The 17,398-nt window shown below is 41.6% G+C and overlaps 1 protein-coding gene across 1 annotated transcript in view; it reads left to right on the top strand.

Annotated features, from left to right (window-relative positions):
* Positions 1 to 381: 381 nt before the first annotated feature.
* The window catches only part of mov10l1 (Mov10 like RNA helicase 1), a 70,823-nt gene continuing 53,806 nt past the window's right edge, over positions 382 to 17,398 (top strand). The window contains exons 1-3 of the mRNA XM_087999296.1: positions 382 to 468; positions 9,662 to 9,849; positions 14,735 to 14,906. Of these exons, the coding sequence (XP_087855422.1) occupies positions 384 to 468; positions 9,662 to 9,849; positions 14,735 to 14,906 (445 nt within the window). The 5' untranslated portion in view covers positions 382 to 383. The remainder of the gene's footprint in view (positions 469 to 9,661; positions 9,850 to 14,734; positions 14,907 to 17,398) is intronic.

Raw genomic sequence — 17,398 nt, 5'->3', positions numbered from 1 at the left:
TTAGATTAATACTATGATTAGGTGCTGAACACTGAGCTATAACTAAACCACAGAATCACATTTTATTATAAGCAATATAAAGTGACTACACCCATATGGGAGCTGGCTCCCAGCAAGCAAGAGGTAGTAACAATAGTGCTGTGACTATTTTGAGTGATCTCACTAACTTAATATTCCTGCTATCAACCAATCTTTGGCAGCAACTGTAATTCTGAAGTATTCTGCTTGTAAAAAGCAATTAAAAATCACTTTTTCAAATTGAAATTCAGAGAGTTTCAATGATTATTAGGCATTTCTTTCATTGTATGCTTAATGTGACAAGCTATATTTTGTTAATATTAAGATTTTCTCTTAAACTTAGACATGTTGAAAAAATACCAGCAATGTTTTCCCTGTTCTTGAAAGCTATTGCCTTCTTCTGGAGGAGAGCTGATAATGACTTGGAACAGGACAATTATGACACTGCAGGTATTGAGTTTTAATCCATGTTGTTAAAGTACAAAATGATCTTTACTTAGTACCATAGCTACAACATGCATGTAATCGTGTTATTGAGATGTTGTTGAAATTAAGCATTTAGACTCTACGAAGCATCCCTTTCTTATTCAGCAAGCATGTTTTGTATTCATTGCGTGCCATTGTCAATAATAAAGCAAAGCAAGTTTCTCACTTATGTCGTTTGCTGCTGATGCTCTCAGATTTTTTGCGAGCTTTTTGCACTATAAATCATGTACAAAGTTTGTGCGAAGATTTGTAGCTCAGGTGCTCATTGTTGTGGTTCTGTTCGCCGAGCTGGGAATTTCTGGTCCAGACGTTTCATCCCCTGTCTATGTGACATCCTCAGTGCTTGGGAGTCTCCTGTGAAGCGCTTCTGTGATCTTCCCTACGGCATTTGTAGTGGTTTGAATCTGCCGCTTCCGGTTGTCAGTTCCAGCTGTCCGCTGCAGTGATCGGTATATAGGGTCCAGGTCAATGTGCTTATTGATTGAATCTGTGGATGAGTGCCAAGCCTCTAAGAATCCCCTGGCTGTTCTCTGTTTGGCTTGGCCTATAATAATAGTGTTGTCCCAGTCGAACTCATGTTGCTTGTCCTCTGCGTACGTGGATACTAAGGATAGCTGGTCGTGTCGTTTCGTGGCTAGTTGGTGTTCATGGATGCGGATCGTTGGCTGTCTTCTTGTTTGTCCTATGTAGTGTTTTGTGCAGTCCTTGCATGGGATTTTGTACACTACATTAGTGTTGCAAAACCAATGTAGTGTACAAAATCCCATACAAGGACTGCACAAAACACTACATAGGACAAACAGGAAGACAGCTAACGATCCGCATCCATGAACACCAACTAGCCACGAAACAACATGACCAGCTATCCTTAGTATCCACGTACGCAGAGGACAAGCAACATGAGTTCGACTGGGACAACACTATTATTATAGGCCAAGCCAAACAGAGAACAGCCAGGGAATCCTTAGAGGCTTGGCAATCATGTACAATAAATAAGTAAGAGGAAGCAATGGCCCAGTGGTATTATTGTGAAGACTATTAATCCAGATTCTCAGCTAATGTTCTGGGGGACCCAGTTTAGAATCCTGAATTTGAATTCAATGAAATGTAATCTCCTGAATAAAAAAAAAACATTGTTAATTGTTGGAAAAACCCAAGGGCTCACTGATGTTTTTCGGGAAAGAAACTCTACCATCCAAACCAGGTCTGGCTTACATGTGACTCCAGACCCAGAGGTGGTAGACTCTCAGCTGCTGTCTGAAATCAAAGAAATGAACTGGATGGACCACCTGGCATTGTTGTAGGCACCTCAAAAGGCAATAGCAGAAACAACTTGGCAACCCTGTAAAGTCCACCTCACTAACCTCTGGGGGCCAGTGCCAAAACTGGGAGAGCTGTCTCATAGATTAGTCAAGCAACAGCCTGACATAATCACGGAGCCATATCTTACGAACATCCCAAACACCATTATCGCCATCGCTGGATATGTCTTGTCCCACCAGCAGAATGGCCCCAGCAGAAGTGAAGACACTATATATAGTCAAGTGGCCTGGGACTTCGCAACATTGACCTCGGAACGCATAAAGTCTAGTGACTTTAGGTTAACACGGACAAGGAAACCTCCTGGTTACCATGTACCGTCCTCCCTCAGCTGATGAATCAGTACTTCTCAATATTGAGCAACACTTGGACGAAGCACTGAGGATGGTCAGGACACATGATCTACTCTGCTTGGGGGATTTCACTGTCCGCCACCAAGAGTGGCTCGGCAACAGCACTACTGACTGAGCTGTTTGGGTCCTAAAGGGCACAGCTGCTAGACTATGTCTGTGGCAGATGGTGAGGGAACCACCATCTTTACCTCATCCTTACCAATCTGCCTCCTGCAGATGCATCTGTCCAAGACGGTATTGACAAGTGTGACCACCGCACCGTCCGTGTGGAGACGAAGTCCTGCCTTCACGCTGAGAAGAATCTCCATTGTGTTGTGTGGCACTATCATCGTGCAAGATGGGACAAACTTTGAACAGATCTAGGAACTCCAGGCGGGGCATCCATGAGACACTGTGGGCCATCAACAGCGGCAGAATTGTACCCCAGCATAATCTGCAACCTCATGGCCCGGCATATCCCCCACTCAAGCATTACCATCAAGCCAGGGGATCAACTTTAGTTCCATGGAGAGTGCAGGTGGGCATGTCAGGAGCAGCACCAGGCATGCCTGAAAATGAGGAGTCAACCTGGTGAAGCCATCAAACAGGACTATGTGCATGCCAACAAGTGATTGACAGAGCTAAGTGATCCAAAACTAACGAATCAAATCTAAGCTCTTCAGCCCTGCTACATCATTCATGAATGGTGGTGGTTAATTAAACAACTCCGTGCAGGGGGAGGTTCCAAAAGTATCCTAGCCTCAATGATGGAAGAACCTAGCTCATCAGTGTAAAAGATAAGGCTGAAGCATTTGCAGCAATCTTCAGCCAGAAGTATCAAGTGGATCATCCACCTTGGCCTCCTCCAGTGGTCCCTAGCATTACAGGTACCAGTTTTCAGTCCACTTGATTCACTCCATGCGAGACACTGGATAGTGCAAAGGCTATGGGCGTTGACAACATTCCGGCAATAGTACTGAAGACTTGTGCTCCAGAACCAGCTGTTCCCCTAGCCAAACTCTTCCAAATATAGTTACAACAGCGGCACCTAACCAACCTATTAGGAAATTTGCCTAGGTATATCCTGTACACAAAGAACAGATTAGATCCAACCAGCCAATTACCAACCCATCAGTCTAATCTTGATTATCAGTAAAGTGATGAAAAGAGTCATCAACAGTGCTATTAAGCATCACCTTCTCAGCAGTAAACTGCTCAGTGACACCCAATTTGTGTTCAACCAGGGCCACTTAGTTCCTGACCTCATTACAGCCTTGGTTCAAACCTGGACAAAAGAGCTGAATTCCAGAGGCGACGTGAGAGTGACAGCCATTGACATCAAAGCTGCATTTGACCAGGTGTGGCATTAAGGAGCCTGAGCAAAACTGGAATCAGTAGGTACCAGGGAGCAAACTCTGCTAGTTAGACATTCCTGACACATAGGAACAATGTTGTGGTTGGTGAAGGAAGTCATCTCAGCTACAGAACATCTCTATAGGAGTTCCTCAGGGTAGTGTCCTCGGCCCAAACGTCTTCAGTTGCTTCTTCAATTAACTTCCCTCCATCATAAGATCAGAGGTGGGGATGTTCGCTGATAATTATGCAATGTTCAGAACCATTTGCAACCCCTCAGACATGAAGCAGGCCATGTCCCAATGCATTAAGATTTGGACAATATCCAGGCTTGTGGTGACAAGTGCCAAGTAACATGCACACCACACAAATGCCAAGAAATCTCCAAGAAGAAACAATCTAACCACCACCTCTTGACATTCAATGATGTTACCATTGAGTGAATCCCCCAATATCAACATTCTAGGGGGTTAACATTGAGCAGAAACTCAACTGGACTTGCCACATAAATACAGTAGCTACAAGAGCAGGTCAGATGCTAGGAATACTGCAGCAAGTAACTCACCATCTGAGTCACCTAAACTTGTCCACCATCCAGAAGGTACAAGTCACGAATGTGATGGAATACTCCTCCCCACTTGCCTGGATGGGTGCAGCTTCAACGACACTCGAGCTTGATATCATGTAGATCAAAGCAGCCGACTTGATTAGCACTGCATCCACAAACCTCCGCTCCCTTCATCAGTGCTCAGCAGCAGAGTGTGTACTATTGAACAGATGGCACTGCAGAAATTCACTCAAGATCCTTGGACAACACCCTCTAAACCCACAGCCACTTTCATCTAGAAGGACCAGGACAGCAGATACATGGGAACACCACTGACTGGAAGTTCCCCTCCAAGCCAGTCACCATCCTGATATACTCTGTACGGGGGATTTCAATGTCCACCATCAAGAGTGGCTCAGCAGCAGCACTACTGACCAAGCTGGTTGGGTCCTAAAGGACATAGCTGCTAGACTGTATGTTTGTGGCAGGTGGTGAGAGAACCAATTTGACCTCATCCTTACCAATCTGCCACTGTTCTTCACTGTTGGTTAAAAATGCAGGAATTTCTCCCCTATTAGTATTTAGGCTCTACCTAAAGCTCATAAACTGCTGCGGTTCTAGAGGCAGCTTACCACCACATTCTCAAGGACAACTAGGGATAGGCAATAATTGCTGGCCAGCCAATGATGCCCACATCCCACAAATGAATGTAATTACTGTAACTTTGGTGGGTGGGGGGAATAAATTGAGTAGCTTGCATTATTTTAAATGAGTGCAGTTAGTTTTGCATGAATGAGAGCAAAGAAATTTGGTAACACATGTTGGTCCAATCCTGTAGTACACAATGAAAATGGGACCCAGTGGCTTCCTTGAGCAATTCTGATTTATGTTTGGTTTTGATTTGTTTTCTCCTCACTTCGTCTATTTTGAATGGTGTTTAATGTTTCAATCTCTAGATTCCTAACATTGGTCCCTCCTATCTAAAATTTATAGACAGTATAAAATATTTTTAATATTTACCACTGTTTTGATCCCATCTGATTGTAATAGGTCAGGTCAGATTCCAGTGTAAAACCTAGTTTTGTAGCAAATGTTGAACTCATCTGTTGGTTACTGTGGTGGTTAGTCACTGAACATATTCACAAAGGGCTGCCAATGTTATTTAGTGAAAGAACACAACTTACTGATACAGATGAAAAGAAGTAAAGCTATGCCTTTTTTTAAAAAGATGTTTAGAAAGAGATGAACATAAACAGTAAAACGAGTTTTAAGTCTTTGCTAGCAATCTTCTTTGAAGTACAGCTTGAAAACATTATACAAGCTCTCCCAGTTTCAAGACTTCACAAACCAACCTGCCTGCTAGGATTAAACTGTTCTCATGAATTGAGAACCCAGTTCTTCGAGAATGAAACTGGAACCTGATTCTGTAGAACTGAACACAAACCAAATTACCAGTGTCTTCTGATCATTATACAGTTAGATTAGATGGGAACAGGCCCTTCGGCCCATCAAGCCCACACTGACCCTCCGAAGAGTAACCCACCTAGAACCATTCCCCTCTGACTAATGTACCTAACGCTATGGGCAATTGAGCATAGCCAATTCACCTGACCTGCACATATTTGGACTGGGAGGAAACCGGAGCACCTGGAGGAAACCCACACAGACACTGGGAGAACACACAGATAGTCACCCGAGGCTGGAATAGAACCTGGGACCCTAGTGCTGTAAGGCAGCAGTGCTAACCACTGAGCTACTGTGCCGTCCTATTGAAAAACATACTAAAATTAAACAATTCAGATCAGAAGCTGGACACTTAGTAATTTACATGTGTTCTTGGAAATGATTTTATTTAGATCTCGTTTCTGAATGAATTTCTGATTTTTTGTTTTAGAAGAAAAGTTACTGAAACTAAAATCTGTCTGCCTTTATTTTTAAGAAACTAAATTCCCAAATGACAGTAATATACATTATACACTTAGGAAAACCACCAGAAGAGATTTAAGTGATTTTGGAATTTGTCAGGTTTACTCTGTCCCCCTTAACCCAGTACAGAAGCTTTTATTTAAAGGTGCATTATATTTTCTCTCCTCTCTGAAAATGCACTGATTTTTAGTCTTCCAACTTTGATGTTCTTGAAATTATAGTCATGTAACATTTATCCACTGCTTTTGTGGCTCATAACTAATATACATTAATTGTCATTAAACACAATAATAATCTTAGACTGAATGCAATATTTAGACAAGAATGCTTTGAAATCATGCAGGTAATACGCTTTCCAGAATTGGAGTGGCCAAGGACAAAATTGATGGCAACAGCTTTAACAGATTTACATAGGATTTTAGGTTGCAGATGTCAGTCATTATCTGAGGTTGCATTAATTTCTCTTCTCGCGTTTCCCCCCCCCCCCCCACCACCACCACCACCACCCCAACCATTCCACCCACATCCTGTGCAGGTAGCTGCTGTCCTGTGGTATTCTTTCATTGTTATGTACAGCAGCACCCAACTGCTCTCCCCCTCCTCCCTCTCTAACAACCGATTTGTTTTTGCAAACGTGAAAGCATAGAAGCTAGTTGCAGGAATAAGTCATTCTGGCCTGTTCTGCCATTAAATATGATCATGTTGATCCTTTATCTCAATATTCCCTCTTTGTCCCTATACCCCTTGATGCCTTTAAAATCTTTTTAAAAATCACCTGTCTCTTAACTTGAATGTACTTGGCCTCCACAGCCTATGATAGGCAATTCCACAGGATCGTTGACCCTTTTGAGTAAATAGAACACCTGATGGCCCAATAGGAAGGAGCTTTTGTTTTGTGATCAATGGTCATGGCAACTGCATCTGCTGCCTTCTCACAGCCACGCAACTACACAGTGTTCGTAAGCAGATGGCACCCCAAGCTGCGGACTGTGTGTGGTCCACCACATATAAGTGATTCAGCAGTGAGAACATGTCAGCCATGTTCCCACCTAAAAGTATATATACACACAGTTTGTGAGAAGATTTGTAGCTCGGGTGCTCGTTGTTGTGGTTCTGTTCGCTGAGCTGGGAATTTGTGTTGCAGACGTTTCGTCCCCTGTCTATGTGACATCCTCAGTGCTTGGGAGCCTCCTGTGAAGCGCTTCTGTGATCTTTCCTCCGGCATTTGTAGTGGTTTGAATCTGCCGCTTCCGGTTGTCAGTTCCAGCTGTCCGCTGCAGTGGCCGGTACATTGGGTCCAGGTTGATGTGCTTATTGATTGAATCTGTGGATGAGTGCCATGCCTCTAAGAATTCCCTGGCTGTTCTCTGTTTGGTTTGGCCTATAATAGTAGTGTTGTCCTAGTCAAAATCATGTTGCTTGTCATCTGTGTGTGTGGCTACTAAGGATAGCTGGTCGTGTCGTTTCGTGGCTAGTTGGTGTTCATGGGTGCGGATTGTTAGCTGTCTTCCTGTTTGTCCTATGTCGTGTTTTGTGCAGTCTTTGCATGGGAGTTTGTACACTACATTGGTTTTGCTCATGCTGGATATTGGGTCCTTCGTTCTGGTGAGTTGTTGTCTGAGAGTGGCTGTTGGTTTGTGTGCTGTTATGAGTCCTAGGTCGCAGTAGTCTGGCTGTCAGTTCGGAAATGCTCTTGATGTATAGTAACATGGCTAGTCCTTTGGGTTGCGGTATGTCCTCATTCTGTTGTCTTTCCCTTAGGCATCTGTTGATGAAATTGCGCAGGTATCCGTTTTTGGTGAATACTTTGTATAGGTGTTCTTCTTCCTGTTTTTGCAGTTCTGGTGTGCTGCAGTGTGTTGTGGCCCTTTTGAATAGTGTCTTGATGCAACTTCTTTTGTGTGTGTTGGGGTGGTTGCTTTCGTAGCTCAGCACTTGGTCTGTGAGTGTGTTTTTCCTGTATACCTTTGTGGTGAATTCTCCATTCGGTGTTCTCTGTACCATCACATCGAGGAATGGGAGTTGGTTGTCCTATTCTTCCTCTCTCATGAATCAGATTCCTGAGAGTGTGGCGTTGATCCAGTGTGTGTTTTCTATTTCTGTGTTTTTAATTTTACAAAGGTGTCATCCACATATCTGACCCAGAGTTGGGGTGAATTTGCGGTAAGGCTGTTTGTTCTAATCTTTGCAATACCGCTTCTGCAATGAGTACAGAGATGGGTGAGCCCATGGGTGTGCCGTTGATTTGTTCATATATTTGGTTGTTGAATGTGAAGTGTGTTGTGAGGCACAGGTCCAGTAGTTTGAGTATGCAGTCTTTGTTAATAGGTTCATTGTCCTGTTGTCTGTTCTGTACGTCCAGCTGGTTGGCTATTATTTATCTGGCTAGGGTTTTGTCAATCGAAGTGAACAGTGCCGTTACATCGAATGAGACCATGGTTTCTTCCTTGTCTATGTGTATATTTCTGATGCTGTCCAAGAATTCCTGTGTTGACTGTATAGATTGTCTGGATCCGTTGATCAGGTGTTTCAGTTTTTGCTGTAGTTCCTTAGCCAGTTTGTGTGATAGTGTCCCTGGTAGTGATACTATGGGTCTGAGAGGGATGTCTGTTTTGTGCACTTTAGGTAGTCCATAGAATCTGGGGGTGTTGTTGCTTTCAGGTTTCATTCTTTGTAGGTCAAACCTGGTTATCTGTCCGTTTTTTTTGTAGGTTCCTCAGTGTGTTGTTTATCCTATTGGTGAGCTGTGGGGTGGGGTCAAACTCCCTCTTTTGGTAGGTGTTGGTATCTGTAAGTAGTTGTTGCGCTTTTTGGATGTAGTCTGCTTTGTCCAGGATGACCGTCATTCTGCCTTTGTCTGCTGTTAGTATGATTATGTTCTTATCATTTCTTAGTGCTTTTAGTGCTTCCCTCTCCTTGGTGTTGAGGTTGTGTGTTTGTCTTTTCCTTGTTATCAGAGGTCCCAGCAACATGAGTTCGACTGGGACAACACTACTATTATAGGACAAGCCAAACAGAACAGCCAGGGAATTCCTAGAGGCATGGCACTCATCCACAGATTCAATCAATAAGCACATTGACCTGGACCCTATATACCGACCACTGCAGCGGACAGCTGGAACTGACAACCGGAAGCGGCAGATTCAAACCACTACAAATGCCAGGGGAAAGATCACAGAACTACTTCACAGGAGGTTCCCAAGCATTGAGGATGTCACTTAGACAGGGGACGAAATGTCTGCAACACAAATTCCCAGCTCGGCGAACAGAACCACAACAGTGTATATATACACTTTATACGTACATGCACTTATGTTCTCGCAAAGGACATTGACCAATAATCAGGAGTGTAAATTTAGCTAAAGAAAAATTTAAAAACAGCCAAGGGGCACCGAGGCTAAATAGAGTAGTTCAAAAGCTATCCCAGTTGAGATCAACTTCACAACACAAAGCACGAATTACTCTGGTTGTGGTTTAGTGCTAAATTTGGTGCTTAGGTGACTGTATACCATGAGATGAGCAGCTGTTGCAAATTTAGAATTTTGAGCACTCATTCAAACACGTGCAATTACGTTTAACTATGAGAGAGTCAGATTTTCTGATTCTATTGTCTATAATATTACTGTATATAATTGGTTGAATTATGCCAGTATGAATAACCTTTGCTTTTGTTTTAAAGATTGTACAGAGTATAAAAATGTTCTTGGAGCTACTGTGACCAGATTTTGTGGCAAATATGGTTTAGTTGATGACTCCATTTACTTCACTCCCAATGATGTGCTGGGAGGTATGCCTTTGCAAGTCGGCCAAAAAGTGAATGTGGTGGCCCAAAAAAATGAGACGTCGGGAGGTTGGAAAGCAGTCAAGGTAGGAGGTGGTCCAAATAATCAATTAGGCCAAAGATTTTGTTCCTCGGATAAGAGTACAATGTCAGGGAAAATCTGCAGCTTCACAAACCTAAAATGGAAGAAAGTGCCCTTTTGTCTGTGAGTGGGACAGGTGTTACCTGGAGTCAGGCTTGATGTCTTTGGAAAAAGTTGAGGTTAACAGCGGATGCTGCCAGATGCAGAGGTGGGCTGTTGGAACGACCTGTCTCAGTGGTCCAGGGCTACTTGGCAATTGGTTTTAAGGAAATGTTACTGGAGCCTCATGCTCAATTGCCAAACACACCCATCTCTCCCCCTGACTGTCCCAACCTACATTTACTATTCTGATCCTTTGCCATGCTGTGGTCTTTACCTACTCCCATTTATAGTCTTATGCTAACACATGCCAGCCCATGCCCCATTCCAACATTTGCCTTCACAATGTCTATATCAATTCACCTCAGTATACACAGAGAAGATCTCAGAACTCTTGCTGAGATGAAATAAACATTTTCAGTATCCATTGAATCCACTAGTTTTAAAGAATATATGTTCATAAACTCACTTATTGTGTCTAGTATCCTTCAATTACTTAACCCTTTACAAAAAGAAGCATTTTTATTTATAGCCCCCAAAAAAATGATAAGCCTGTGCACCTCTTAATCAACCACACCCAACAAGCAGTTCATACAGCACATTCTCTCCTCATAGCCTTCAGCTTGTATGAATGACTCTGACACTGAAATAACAAACAGTTATTTCAATAGTTTAATGACCCAGGGCTTTTTCAATGCAGATGTTGGTTTGTTCGCTGAGCTGGAAGGATCATTTTTCAGACATTTCGTTACCATACTATGTAACCTCTTCAGTGAGCCTCTGGACGAAGCACTGCGGGTGTTTCCTGCTTTTTGTTTATATGTTTGGGTTTCCTTGAGTTGATGTCATTTTCTATGGTGATGTCATTTCCTGTTCTTTTTCTCAGGGGGTGGTAAATGGGATCCAAGTCAATGTGTTTGTTGATAGAGTTCTGGTTGGAATTCCATGCTTCTAGGAATTCTCGTGCGTGTCTCTGTTTGGCTTGTCCTAGGATGGATGTGTTGTCCCAGTCGAAGCTGTGTCCTTCCTCAGCTGTATGTAAGGATACTAGTGAAATTATTTCAACGAGCCACTGCACACTGCCACACCGAGGAACTACGCTGAGCAGAGGAAAATCACCTGTGTATTAAAAAAGAATGGGTTCCCAATGAAAACATTCTGCTGATTTCTCAGCAACAAACCCAAACAAGCAAACAAAACGCATTCAGAAACCTTAGCTGCTCTCCCCTACATCAAAGACATCTTGGAAATGACTGCCAGACTACTCAGACCCCTTGGCATCATGGTAGCCCACAAACCCATCAACACACTAAAACAGCAGCTAATAAACTTGAAAGACCCTATACAGGCAACAATCAAAAATAATGTCATTTTCAAAATACCATGCAAGAACTGTAACAAACACTACATTGGACAAACAGGCAGAAAACCAGGATACATGAACATCAACTAGCCAACATCAAAACGACATGACTCTGTCTCACTAGTATCCTTCTATACGGATAAGGAAGGACACCACTTTGACTGGGACAACACATCCATGCTAGGACAAGCCAGATAGAGACATGCGAATTCCTAGAAGCATGGCATTCCAACTGGAACTCTTATCAACAAATACTTCGACTTGGACCTCATTTTTACCACCCCCTGAGAAAAAGAATGGAAAATGACTGCAACTAAGGCAATGACATCACCAACCCAAGGAAACCCAAACATTTAAATAGAAAGCAGGAAACATCCAGCAGTGCTTTGTCCGGAGGCTCACTGAAGATGTTACATAGTATGGTGATGAAAAGTCTGAAAATGAACCTTCCAGCTCAGCAAGCAAACCTACATCCAGCACCTCAACCTGAGCTACAAATCTTCTCAAAACTGGCATTTTCAATGCATTATTAAACAGTCATTATGATTTTAATTTTTTTTTGTTGTAAGGTTAAACTCACAACTGCCTTTAATGGTCTCAAATGGCATGACTTCTCCCAAAAGTGTCCCTGCATCTGTCAATTCTGCCTCTGTAAACAACTCTGGCAGCTTTATACTTCTCCAGAAAACTTTGAAACCATACATCATGATTTGGGATATCCAGAATAGAGGCTCCAGCGACATTTTGGTAGATTGGAGACCCCCGCCAATACCCACCACCACCTCAGTCTTTGTACAAATCCAAGCCATTTTCTATTCTGATATCCTCTATGTTTAAAGTATATTCCCCTAAAAATTTTAACCACAAATAACTAGATTTGTTCACACTTGATATAGTTCATGAGTTGTAAAATCAATGTAAAACCAAGATGAGCAATATCTTTATTTCAGCACATAGGTTTTGAGTTTTCTTCCATTCTGAAATATCTCCATTCTCTTCCAAAATTAAAAGTAGAAGTTACAATTGCAGAAAATATGAAAAATAGATGGGAAATGCTCAAAATACATCTGTAATTTGTGTCTGTGACAAGAATAGGCCAGGATATGATGTCTTGAGTACTTATTCTTCCACAGCTATGCTGTCCTGTTTACTCATGTTGAATTCTTGGATGTTCCCTACCCCTGACTCTTAGAGCACTTCTTTTTAATGCCTGTGTCACCAAGAAATATATCATCATCCATCCTTTCAGGAAAATCCATTGTTAATTCCTCCCTGTGCAAACCCAAGACAATCTGTTGTCTCCCCACATGTGTGGCTTTGTGTTCCCATAGCACCAAAACAACTGAATCTCTGTTATAAACAGTATCCTCTGAGTAAGAGAATGAAGCAATATCACTGCTTAATCTTTTTGACTGCTCTGCAGACTTTGGCATAATCAACCATCCTCTTCCAAAATTGTACCTTAGTGCAGTTCAAAGCTCCCATTGTTTGATTCTATTATGTAAGCAGGTCTAGCTGGAGTGTCTGGCTGATTTCTCTACTTACCAATGTGCCATCACTGTGGACATCTATTCAATTATCGGTCCTTGATTTTGTCTGTGAAGAGTCTTGAGGCATTTTTTTCTAAGGATGAAGGAGCTTTATTAGTTAAATTGTTTATGCTGTACATATCGTACAGACCAATTTTTTTTAACACCGATAAATTGGTAACCGGTGTACAAACTGATGCTTCAAATCGTGATCAAGACTGTTTGACCAATATAGTACGAAGCTGATAACATTTTAATTGGTTACTTAATAGGGAATTATTCTGGTTGAAAAATTATGTTCAGCTGCAGATATTGTTCATTGTTTGTTCTGTGGCTAAAGATTTCTTTGTCTTCTCTGATATCACTCACATCCCTTATAATTATTTCCACCTGCATAAAAGTTGTTAACAAAAGCTCAGTCGCTCATGTTACGGATTGACGTGAGTGCCACCAGAAACACAATGCTCGGATTGAAAAAAAATTGGTGGACGACATGCATATTCAGTGAAGCAAAGCAAACTAATACAAAGTTAAGTCTAAGCAAAGTTCTTAGTCTTTTGAACAGATTTAACAGGTGGAGTTTTGAAGTCTTCTTTTCCTGCATAGTGTTGTTAGAATGCAAAACACATTATCCAACACCTATTGGAAGTGTAACACTATAAAAAAGAGAATTGGATGAAGATTTGGAGAAAACATATTGAGGAGTAAAGGGAGAATGGATAGAATGTGTAGAAATAGGATTCAAGTGCACAGCTCCACTCTAGAGTTGCTGTGTTTCTAAGAATCTCACTGATTTGAATTACCGTGCCTCACCAAATATGAAGTATCACGCCTGAACAAGTTGTATACAGATGTTTCTTTTAATCCTTGAATGACAACAGTTGAGTAAAAATACTGCTGATTGTCAAAATATACTTGTGTTTTTTTTATGGTAGTACGTACAGTAAAAAGCCAACCACGTAATTTGTTTGTAATTGCTTTGGATGCAGCCTCATTTCATTTCATTAACTTATAAATGTACCTTACTATCCCGAACTGACAAACCTTTTTCTCTGTCAATTTTGGTAGCATGTGAGGTCAGAGAGGCCAATGCTGGAGAATACACTGCAAGGTTTTCACCATTAGGTAATGGCGTAATGTTAGGTGAGGTGTGTTTTTGCTTGGTTCAAACATGGAAGTAATTCCCGTGTTCTACCCTTTCATCTCAAGCATGCAAGGAACTCTCCTATACATTTTTGTTATAACTTCATTTTCCACAGTTATCTTGCTACTTTGAAGCTGCTAGTTTGCCATGTCAAAGTCAGCATGGTACAGGAGTTACTTGGCCATGAGGTGTCCTTAAAATGAGTGATTTTAAAACGTTCGGGTAGTTTATTATCACAAAAGGGAAATGGTGATGTTAGTAATCTGATCAAACTGATTTGAAAGGTTTTATTATTTTGAAGTGGTGGCAAAGTTCTTACAGTTGCCAGAATATTCTGATTTGATGAGGCAAGACTTACCAATCTAGATCCAGTATAAAGAATGCCTATCGCCCACAGTCGCTCATGTTAAATACAGTTAATCTTTGCCTCTTTCCCCTAGATTATTTACATTTTTATTAGTTGCCAATAAATTGGCGGTTGCACATTTAAAATGTTGAATTCCTGGTCTAAAAGTATTCCAAAATTATTTACAAAAATAAATTGGGTAACTGCCTAAATTCTCAAACCAGTTTTGGATGCAACTGTTTTTAATCTTAGCATTGTAGAATCATGTATGAATTTATGTTTTGTAGATCAGTCGCACAAATTATATATTTCAGTTGTTAAATGAGGATTTAAATTGCAAATATGCAAGATCAGATGATTGTTGAAAGCTTGAATTGATTTTGTTGATTTGTACATTTTTTAATTTAGGTGGAACCTGTAACTAATCAGTGGGAGGAGGATGATGATACTTGCAGTGCATACACATGCTCTCCAGCAGAAAACGAAACTCATTACCTGATGGGCAATGTAACTTCATGCACCAAGGATGGTGGCTACATTAATGAAACTATTTACTTCTCCATGGCAGATGTGTGTGAAGGTAAAAGTGCAGCCCTTTTTTTTTTGTTGTGTAAAAGTTGCACACAATTAGCTTCCAACTTCCTTCACTGCCGGTTGTATCTTTTAAGGTCCACAGCATATTTTATTTAAAAGGAACATGTATTGAATGTAAGGCATGTCCACGCTTTATAAATTGATTGTACGTTCATTTTTGTCAGTAATTGCTCCATTACTGACCTGAAAGTCTTTTCTAAAGAAGTGCGTAACTCCCTGTTCTTTGGGTAAGAAATGGGAAAGATCATGTAGGATTACTTTTCTCAATTAGATTAAGTAAATCTGCTGGAAAGAATATCTGTGTAGAATGCCTCCAGCTGAATGACCTGCACACACAGTTGTGCTAGGTGGGGAAAGTCGGTAGCAGACCATTAGTGCTAAATTACACCTGCATTCTAGAAATAAAAATTACGGTGCAGAAATGGTTTGTTTAGCTCAATCAGCCAATATAACCTTCTGTGTAGCATGAATCCTAATCTCTCCTCAGACATGCAGCACTTTCTGGTGTTTGTTTTCTCCTCATGCTTCTGAGAAGAGTGCTTGGATTTACTAAATGTAATATGTTGTCTCCCGTCAGCAATAATCAAATGTAGTTCTATTCCACATGACCTAGTTTCTGCTTCAATGAGAATCCAACTGAAGAAGGTAGTAGACTCCCTACAGTGTGGAAGTAGGTCATTCGATCCATCGAGTCCACACAGACCCTCTGAAGAGTGGCCCACCCAGACCCACCCCTCACTCTATCTCTGTAACTCTACATTTCCCATGGCTAATCCACCTAGTCTGCACATCTTTGGACTGTGGGAGGAAACCCACGCAGGGACAGGGAGAATGTGTAAACTCCACACGGAGAGTCGCCCAAGGGTGGAATTGGACCCAGGCCCCTGGTGTTGCTAACCACTGTGCCACTCGTTGTAACCAAGAAATCCAGTAGGGAATTATGAAGAATTTACCTCACTTGTGGTTGCAAGAATGTAGAACATGCAGGAACAGGGAATATTTGAAAAGAAGAGTACAAGTATAAGAGCGAGAAGGGATTAAAGGATTATGTTAATATTGTTAGGTCAGCAAAGGGAGAAGGAGGCTTGAGTATGCCACGACTTCATAAGAAATTAAATCCATAGCAAGATGCAAGATATGGTCAGAAGGTGTAGTATCTGTGTGGGGAAAGTTGAGGAACTATAAAGGGGAAAAAAATAGGTTCTCTAGCAGCAGTCTGGAGTCTGGATGATAAATGAGGAGATAGAGCATGTAAGATAGGCACTATTACAATAATCATGGGGATCTTCAATATTTAGATGGACTGGAAAAATAGATTGGTCGTGGTGCCCAGGAAAAGGACATTCCACAAGTTCTATGAAATGCTTTTTTGGAGCAGCTTGTGGTAGAGCCCACTATGTAACTGGTAATTCTGGATTTAGTGATGTGTCGTTAGGCAGACTTGATTAGAGAGCTTAAGGTGAAGGAACCCCCTCGGGACCAGTGACCACAATATGAACGGAAATCTCCCTGCAGTTTGAGAGGGATAAGCTTGAATCAGATGTAACAGTATTACAATTGAGTAAAACTAACTATGAAAACATGAGGGAGGAGCTAGCCAGAGTTGATTGGAAATGGAGCCTAGCAGAGAAGATGGTGTAGTAACAATGGCAGGAGTTTGAGGGTAATTCAGGTGGCACAGCAGAAATTCATCGCAAGGAAGACTAAAGAAATAAAGGGGAGTAGAGACAACTATGGCTGACAAGGGAAGTTAGGGACAGCATAAAAGCAAGAAAAAGCATAGAGTGGTGAAGATTAGTGAGAAGCTTTTACTGTTTTTTTTTAGTTATCCTCTGCTGGCCTTAAAGGGTGAGAAGATGATATGAGGATAAACTAGCTAGTAATATAAAAAAGATCTTTTCAGATACATCGAGTGAGAGTGGACATTGGACCAGTGGAGAATGAGGCTGAAAAAGTAACAATGGGGAGCAAAGAAATGCTGGAGGAACTGAATAGATACTTTGCATCAGTCTTTATGGAAGGCATCAGTAGCATAACAGAAATTCAAGAAAGCTAAGGGGTAGAGATGAGTGTTGTGGCCATCACTACAGAAAAGGTGCTGGGAAAGCTGAACAGTTTGAAGGTGGGTAAATCACCTGGACCAAACTGATTACACCCTCTAATACTAAAGGAGATGCGGAGGAGCTTATTGAGGCACATTAGTGATCTTCAGGAATCGCTGAAATCGGGAGAGGAGTGGAAAATGGCTAATGTAACTCTTCAGTTTAAGAAGGGAGGGAGGCAGAAGGTGGGATATTACAGGCAAGATTTTAGAGTTCATTATTAAGAACAAGTTTGCAGAGTATGTGGAAGTGTATGGTAAAATAGGGCTGAGTCAGCACCACTTCGTCAAAGGGAGGTCATGCCTGATAAATCTGTTAGTATTCTTTGAGCAAGTTTGAAAAGAAAGAGCCAGTGAATGTGGTCTGTTAGGATTTT

The sequence above is a fragment of the Chiloscyllium plagiosum genome, unplaced genomic scaffold, assembly GCF_037043375.1.
Source record: "Chiloscyllium plagiosum isolate Xiang-an unplaced genomic scaffold, Cpla_swu_hap1 HiC_scaffold_23, whole genome shotgun sequence".
Classification (NCBI taxonomy): Eukaryota; Metazoa; Chordata; class Chondrichthyes; order Orectolobiformes; family Hemiscylliidae; genus Chiloscyllium; species Chiloscyllium plagiosum.
This window is presented reverse-complemented; position numbering and strand designations above follow the sequence as displayed.